The following is an 8,014-nucleotide window of genomic DNA, read 5'->3' on the forward strand; positions in this document are numbered from 1 at the left end:
CCCCCCGGAGCCGCCCCGTGCCCGATTGCTTGCTCGCCCCTCTCCTCGGCGTGTCTTCCTATCGATCTCTTTGTGTCACTCACAAGGACGATTTTTAGTGGTGGTGCAAGACACACAGCGGGCAATGCTCTCCCTCTCCCAGCTTCGGAGCAAGGCAGAGGGCAGCCATGGTGAAGGTTATGGGGGACGCGGCTGATCACCGGAGTTGGACATGGTTCAGAGGGCTGAAGTCTGGAACCGGGCCGGTGCGAAAGAGCGCGTCATCACTGGCCAGGTCGGCTGGACTCGTAGGTGGATGCAGCTGGTTGAGACGCTCGATGGCCTCTTCGACGAAGGTCCCAAAGGCGGATGGCTGGTCATGGAGAGAAAATGGCCGGAGCCGGCCGAACAGCTGCTGAAAGATGGCTGTAAGGGGCAGTCGGGAGGAGGCAGAAGGTTATGGAGGGGGAGAGAGGAAGAGATAGGGTGGTCAGAATCCCAGGTCAGGAGGTGGAAAGAGAGAGAGAGGGAGAGAGAGAGAGAGGGAGGGAGAGGAAGAGGGAGAGGGAACGGTGCGCGGGAAATGGGGCCGCGCTTGTTGGGCACGCATGCGCACATGTGTGGTCTTGCCTGAGCCCGGCTACGAGAGCCCAGTCGGCCGACGTGTCACAGCCGAGCAGCAACGAAGCCAGCTGCTCAGCCGGTTCATCATCCTCGTCCATGTCCAGAGAGCAGATCTACCAGGACGAGGCAGAAACGGAGGCGTCAGGATCGATAGAGAGGGGGACTGTGCACATTTGCATGTGCAAATCGTGCATGGCGACCACGCCCGGCAATGGGAGGGGCGACATCGGGGACGGGGGATAACGTACCGGGTCGGAGGGGATGCGCTTTTGCAGGAGATGCGTCACACGAAGTGAGAAGTGGGCTTTCAGATAGCAGGAGGTGATCAGGCTGCAGGGTGACGGATGAGGAGGATGTCAGCCGTGGGATATTGCGCGCGCGCGCGCATAGATCAGTATGTGTCAATGTGCGTGTGGGAGGAAGGCTCGTTTCCATTCCCCATTTGTAGCATCGTGCGATGACGTGCTTCCATCGCTCCCTCTCTGCGCCTCTTCGCCACCCCAGGCCCCACCTCAACCGCTGCCGCCATGCATACCTGAGAAGCTGCAGACTAATTGCAAGAGCCCGCCCGTTGGCTGAAGCCACATCGGCCAGACCCAGCTGCTGAATGAGGTCGTAGCCTTGATTCCGCAAGCGGAAAATGTACCGGCTGAAGGCCGGCCAGAGGGTGGCGTTCTTTTGGTCGTGCTGCAGAAAGAGGACCGCCGAGCACAAGTACAGAAAGAGGTACCGGCGAAGAATTTGCAGCAGGCCCTCGCTGCTGTAGTCGCGGTCGGCCGGGGCCGAGCGCATGCGCTCCTGCAGCCGCGTAACCATGGCCGGGATGTTGCGCGCTTCGCGGAAACGCTGGAGGAAAATTTGCGTGCTGATGACCGCGTCGCCGAGGCTGCGGAGTTGCCTCGACAGGAGCAGGTGGTCACGCTCGGGGGATGGCGGGCCAACGGCACTGGCCGGCGCCACGGCCGACATGCCATCCCCGCCCGAGACGCGGCCGGTGCGTGCCTGCCGGGGGGGAGGATCGTCGCGTGGGTCGTGAGTCGAGCTGTCGCGCAGCCGACTGCCGGGACGCGTGCCGGCCGGACGCTTGCGAGGCCGGTCGCCGGGCGAGACACTCCGCGATCGGCCATTTCCAATGACACGGTCCCGCCGGCTGACCCGATCATCGCTAGCCGCCAATCGAGTGGGTCCGGAGCGCGCCCGACCACGAGGAGTGTCCGACTCTTCGTCGGTGCTGTTGCCGCCATTGTCGAGGTCCGAAGAGAGGCCCCGGTTTGTGGTCCGTCCTGCGGGCCGCCCGGCGGGGGCACTGTTGGGACGAGCGGGCCGTGTGTCCGTTGCTGTGAATGCCTGCTGATCCGCTCGGGCCCGGTCAAAGCGCTCCGCATCCGGGGCCTCGTCATCGGACTCCCAGTTGAAGGGGACCTGGTCGGCGGCCCGGCGAGGGTGCCGAGACCGACGGAGGTCGGATGCCGGGGAAACCGATCGGCGACCCCTCGAGGAGGAAGGCACGGGGGAGGCCGAGCGCCGACGCCGCGCGGTGACAGGCCCCGGGGAAATGGATCGCCGAGAACGAGGCGAGGAGGGAGAGATCGAGGGACGCCGGCCGCGGGAAGGCACAGAAGAGGAAGAGGAGGAGGAGGAGGAAGAGGAGGAGGAAGAGGAGGAGGAAGAGGGGGATGGACGCCGGAGATGGTCCATCTCGTCGGAGGAGGCACGCGACCGGGGGGACGGCCGGGGCGGCAGCCGGCTTTCGGGCTCCGCGCCCCGCCGGGAGGCCGATGCACGACGTGCCACCGACGGGGGCGACCGCGACCGGGATCGCGATTGGGACTGGGAATGGGGCCGCGATGGCGACCGTGACCGTGACCGTGACCGTGACCGTGACCGTGACCAAGACCGGAGGGTGCGCGACCGCGACCGCGGCCGCGGCGAGGGCGATCGCGATGGAGTAACGCGGATTTCCGGACGCCGGGGCCGCGAGGCCGCGGGCCGATCAAGATCGCGGGTGGCATCCGATTGAGATCGAGAACGGGGCCGGTCGAGTGTGTCGATTTCCGAGGCCGAGTCCGGCCGGAGCCGGCTTGTGGCGGTGCCAGGACCGGTGCCCGAGTCGCCTGCGTGGGCGGTGGCGCCCCGGTGGAATCGCGACACGTCGGATCCCAAATGACGCCGGGGCGATGGATCGCGCGCCGGAAAGGCCGCCACGGAGCGTAGGTCCGGGCTGCTTGGGTGCGAAGCGCCTCCGCCCTCGGCCGCCGAGGTGCCGGTGCCGGTGCCGGTGCCGGTGCTGCTGCTACGCCGGTCGCTGCGCTGGCGCTTCAGCGGAGGGGGCGAGTGCTCAGCTGTCGTTGGCGGCGTGGTGCTTGACAGGAGGCCGGTGCCTAGGATGGTGTGGAGATGGATGTGGTGGCGGGCAGGCCATTTACGGAGTGAATACGGCGCAGGTGATGGGGCTGGTCATGCGGGATGTGGGAAAGGGATCGAAAAGAAGGAGCCCAGGGCGGAGGGGGCAGCCTACCCTTGGAAATGGAACCCCCACTGTCGGAGGGGCTCTCGGCATCAGTGGTTTCCCCCAGGGACCCAGGAGAGAGCCCCTGTGTGGGGGAGTCTGATATCCGCTTGCGGTCGGGCATGTGCTTGTCTGCCAAGGCTTTTTTTGGGGAGGGGGAGGTAGAGGGGTGAGAAAGTGCAAGAAAAGGGGGAAAGAGAAAGAAGGAGAGAGGGCGAGAGAGGGCGAGAGAGGGCGAGAGAGGGCGAGAGAGGGTGAGAGAGGGTGAGAGAGGGTGAGACGGAGCGACATGAGTTGGTGGTGGATGGGCAGATATGTGTGTGTGTGTGTGTGTGTGTGTCTGTGTTGGTGTGCAAGTGTGCTCGTAAGCACCACAACCTGAGACTTACCTGCTTTCTGTGAGGAGAAAATCGCGTCGAAGCGGCGGATCTGCTCGAAGACCACTGCCGGCATGGGCTCCGGCAGGATTGCCATGCGCTGAAATTGGGCACAAAGCAAGGAGCGAGAAGGAGGTGAGTGCGGGCCCAAGGCAGGGCGAAGCAGAAAGCGAGAGAGCGAGAGAGCGAGAGAGGACGCTGGAAGGGGGGGGGGGGTGGATAAAGACGCGGGTACTTACGGCGAGGATCTGGTTGGTTGTGAGGGTGTGGGGCTGAGGGAAGGGAGGACAGCCGGGGCGAGGAGGCCGCATATTAGACAACAGCACGACCGGCAAAAGGGTGAGAGGAGGGAACAACATCGGCGAACGATCGGGGCGCGGACGCACAGGCTGATGCGCGAACCCAAGCAAGGCGTCGGACTGCTGGGAGAGGGGCGGTTGGCCGGCCGGCTTTAGCCCGAGGGAGCCCCCGGAAGCCGGCGCTACCGGTGCCAGACTCCCGGGGGAGCCGATGGGGCTGGGGTGGCTGTCGCCGCGGCGCCCAGACGCCGGGGCTCGGGTTCGGACGTGCGAGTAGATACTGAAATTCGAGCTGTCATTGTATGGCGCCGGCGAATCCAAGGGCATTATCTGCGCAGCCGGGGCGAGAAGGACAGGGAGATGGAGGAGGAGGCGGGGGAAAGCACTTTCTGCCGCTGACTCGCTCTCTTGCTCACTCCTCTTGTGTGATGCGTTGCTGGATGGGGAGGGCGGGGGGATAGCCAGAGGTCCTTGTCGAGGAACGGGACGGGAGGAGGAGGTGGAGGAGGAGGGGGTGGGGGAGGAATGGGAGGGGGAGAAAGGAGGGATGGGAGGCCGGAAGCCTGAGAATGCTAGAAGCAAAGCCGAGTCGCCGGGGACATCAGGGCAGTCGGTTCTTCAAGGGGACAGGGAGGAAAAGGAGGCTGGCGGGGGGGGTGCGGAGTGGGACAGGGGGTAGGCGTGCCAGTGGATCTCTCTGGCGACGCAGGGCAGCGACAAACCAGCAAACCAGGAACCGGGGGGCGAGGGAGCAGGCGCAGGAGGGTGTGGAGGAGTGTCAAGGGCTGCGGAGGCTTCCCCTGCGGGGCCGGGGATGCTTCCCCTTCGGCGGCCGGCGGTTGCGGGCCAGTGTGCGGCGTGAGAGCTGGCTCCTTCTCCCCTCGGCCGCTGCCTTTCCTGGTGTGTGTATGTGTGTGTGCCGCTCAGGCAACCACATCATGTCTGTTGGCGACGCCCGACGCACCATGCTACCACTTGCCAGGGGGTCCCGGGGGGGGGGGGGGGGGGGAGGCCGATCTCCCTGTTCTGGCGCGAGCCCGACGCCCTGATCCCCCTCGCCCAGGGCCATTGCCCCTGCACCCTCATGGTAACCTATCCAACACCAGAGGGACTCCCGGCCGGCCTGTTGCCCGCCTGGGCGTGTGCGTAAGCCCGGAGGGGGGCCGGCTCAGGCGTCAGCATGCGCGGTGCCGGGATCTGGCAGGCCCCGGCGGGCGAGGCAGGGCAAGACGCACGATTGGCACATCCGACCGCGCGTGGATCGGGCCCGGCCGAACGCGGGGGGATTTTATTTTCCGCCCCGCCCCGCCCCGCCCCGCCCCCCCCCCCCACCCCCCCCTCGGGCGCACGCATACACACGCACACCCCCGCTCGCGCGTGCACACGTACCAAGCCGTCCCCGGAACGCGGAGTTGTGGGAGGTTGCCGCGTCGCTGGACCAGTCCGGCTGTAGTGCTGCCCCCCGTGCCCACCCCCATGGGGGGGGGGGGGGGACTCTGCCGCACTCCAACTGCCCAGTCCCTATCGCCTGGCGCGGCAGCCGGGCCGGGCCCGCGATCGGGGGGAGGGGGGGGGGGCCCCGGCGGGCGTGTGGATGTGCGATCTTTGCTCATGTCGCTCTTTTGGGCCGGGAAGATACCGCGCCCCTTGTGCCAGGTCCCCGGTCTCGGGCCGCGTCCCGGATGTGGCGAGGCGCCCGGCCGTCGAGGAGCAGCGGATTGAGGGGTGCGCAGGCGGGACCCGGGTGCGCAGGCGGGGGCGCGGGGGCGGGGGCGGGGGGGGGGGGCGGGGGGAAGGGGCAGCACGAGATGGGAGAAAACCCCCCGGAGCCCGAGCACGGGCCGGGAACACAAACGCGGACCCGAGTGTACCGGCGATAGGAAACGGGCGAATGCGGCGGCGCGCCCGGGTTCGGACCGGCCCGGGGCGCCCGGCCAGGCGCTATCGTGCCATCTTAACCCTCGGCCCGGCACCAGTGCCGCCAGGTGTGCGTGCGTAGGTGCGTGCCGAAACACGTACGGCCGCGCGAACCGGGGGTGCGTGGCAGCGCGGGGGTGATAACGCGGTTTGGGCGGCGCCTGGCGCGGGTGATTTCCCTCGGGCGGAGGGCCGGCAAGCCGGCGGGGGTGTCAGCAGCTTGCTTGTGAGAGCGCGCGTTCGGGGGGGTGTTTACACACCTGCACTCCCTGGCCGCATGCATCTTCCCCGACCGGGTGGGCTTTTCCTTTTCCCGGCTGGGCCGCCGGGCGGGGGGGCGGCGGGGGGGGGGGTACTCCTCCGCCCCCTGGCTTTCAGAAAAAAGTGAAAAATAAAAGAGCGCGGCCCTGGGAAGGCATCTTCCCGGCCGGGTGCCTCCCTGGCCTCTATTTTTGGGCGACGCCTTGTCGGCTCTGCAAGTTGGTGCCCCAGCGCCGGCCCGGCGAACACGAAGGGGCCCCCGTCCCCGGGGGCAACGCGCGCCCATGCTCACTCGCACACACACACACACACACACACACACACACACGTCCGCCCGGTCCGCCCCGGCCCCGACCCGGGCCCGGGCCCGAGCCCGCCCCAACCAGCCTCCGGGCCCGCCCGGTTTCGGACCGCCCTTCGGTCCTCGGGCATGCGCGCTTGGACCGGGCATCTCTAAGGACGGGAGCGGGACATGGGGGAGAGGGGGGGGGCCTGTGCCAGACACACCACGGGCGCTCCAGACAGCTGAAGATGCGTGGGGGATCTCCCCGCCCGGCGCCTCGCCTCGGCCCACCCCTAACCATGGAATTATGCAACCACCCAACGACAGGGCCACCACGCCCCGCACGGAAGACTCGCCCGGCCACGGATGCCCGCTGCATGCTCATTCCCGGCCTCACCGGCGCTCCCTGGTCGCATTCGCCGCGAGACCCCGACAGCGGTCCGCTCCTGTGGCAGGAAGATATTTGGTTATCGTTCCTCCGCCCCCTCCCTGGCCGGTATTCTCGCCCTCCTCTTCTCCTGCTTTTCTCCTCAGCCTCTTCTTCTTCTTCTTCTTCCTCCCGCGCGGGTCTCTTTCTCTCACTTCCTCCTGGGGCCTTGTGCCTGGGCAGGGGTGTAAAGGAAAGAAGCGCGAAGGCTTCCGCTCCCGGTGTCCCCCCCCCCCCCCGGGGCCGCATCAGTGGGGGCGGGGCAGTATTAAGCAGCCTTGTCAGATGCCAACCGAGTGCCAGTCACCCGGCGACCTTCTGGAAACATTCTCCCCGCCAAAGGGCCCCCGGGGCCCGGTCGGGCCACTCATACGCCCCGGCAGGCTGGTTAGCACATGCATACACACCACACACACACTCACACACTCACCACGCCCCCCTTGCGCTTACATGTCTGCACACGGCGGGCACCGCGGCCCAGACGCCCGCCCAGTCAAGCTACGCACATGCAGCCGTGTGTATTTTTGTCGGCGTCTTGGACCGAGGAGGGGAAGGGGGGGGGGGGGGCGGGTGCATTTCGCGCCGTGGCAGGTGTGTCACTGGCGAGCGCTCCGCTTGTGCTATGAGTTGGCAGTAGCGCCCTCGATGCCAAAAGTCATGTTACCCGCCGTCGTGTGACGTCAAAAGGGCTCCCTGGCCGGGCGTCCGGGCATGGGCTCGATCGTTGGCAGCACATCGGTGTTATTGTTTCTCCCCACCATCGTCATCCGTCCGGGCGCCTGTGGCCCCTCACCTCTCTCGCCCTCGCCCTCGGGGAACAGCCACCGGGGCGGCGGCCGTCGGTCTTCTCGCTGAGAAATGGGACACAGGACCTCTGCTTGCCTGGGAGGCGGGTGGGACTGCATGGGACAGGAGAGGATCGACAAGAAGTCTGGATGGCTAGGGAGGAGCCTGGACGCGTGTGTCTGAGAAAGAGATAACAAGACAGAGAGAGGGAGAGAGAGAGAGAGAGAGAGAGAGAGACAGAGAGAATGGCAAAGTATCTTGGAGAAGTGGTCCTGGCGCGAGACGACGGGCGGGGGCAGCAATAAATGCCGGGCCATCGTGGTCACCCCCTCATTAGCTGGTAGTCTCTCTCACTCACTCACTCTCTCTCTCTCTCTCTCTCTCTCTCTCTCTCTCTCCGGCTGCTTGCCCTCCTCCGCTGCGGCGGCCCCTGCCCCCTCCCCCTCGCCCCCCCCCCTTTCTCGCCCTCCCGGCCCCTGCCCCCTCCTCCTCGCCTCACCTCGTTGCCGGCCCTTTCTTCGGCACCTTCCCCCGCCCCTCGTTTGGACTGCT

At 66.9% G+C, this 8,014-nt stretch overlaps 1 protein-coding gene across 1 annotated transcript; it reads right to left on the reverse strand.

Annotated features, from left to right (window-relative positions):
* Nucleotides 1-65: 65 nt before the first annotated feature.
* On the reverse strand, nt 66-4,320 carry H696_01675 (hypothetical protein). Its single transcript, XM_009495580.1, has 8 exons — nt 3,876-4,320; nt 3,729-3,761; nt 3,502-3,589; nt 3,122-3,253; nt 1,139-2,984; nt 852-933; nt 596-716; nt 66-405 (listed from the first exon to the last, which is right to left on the reverse strand). Exons 1-8 carry the CDS (start codon nt 4,113-4,115, stop codon nt 197-199), a joined length of 2,751 nt encoding a protein of 916 aa, XP_009493855.1. The 5' UTR covers nt 4,116-4,320; the 3' UTR covers nt 66-196.
* Between the last annotated feature and the right edge of the window lie 3,694 nt (nt 4,321-8,014).

This window comes from Fonticula alba (genome assembly GCF_000388065.1).
Source record: "Fonticula alba strain ATCC 38817 unplaced genomic scaffold supercont2.2, whole genome shotgun sequence".
NCBI lineage: Eukaryota > Rotosphaerida > Fonticulaceae > Fonticula > Fonticula alba.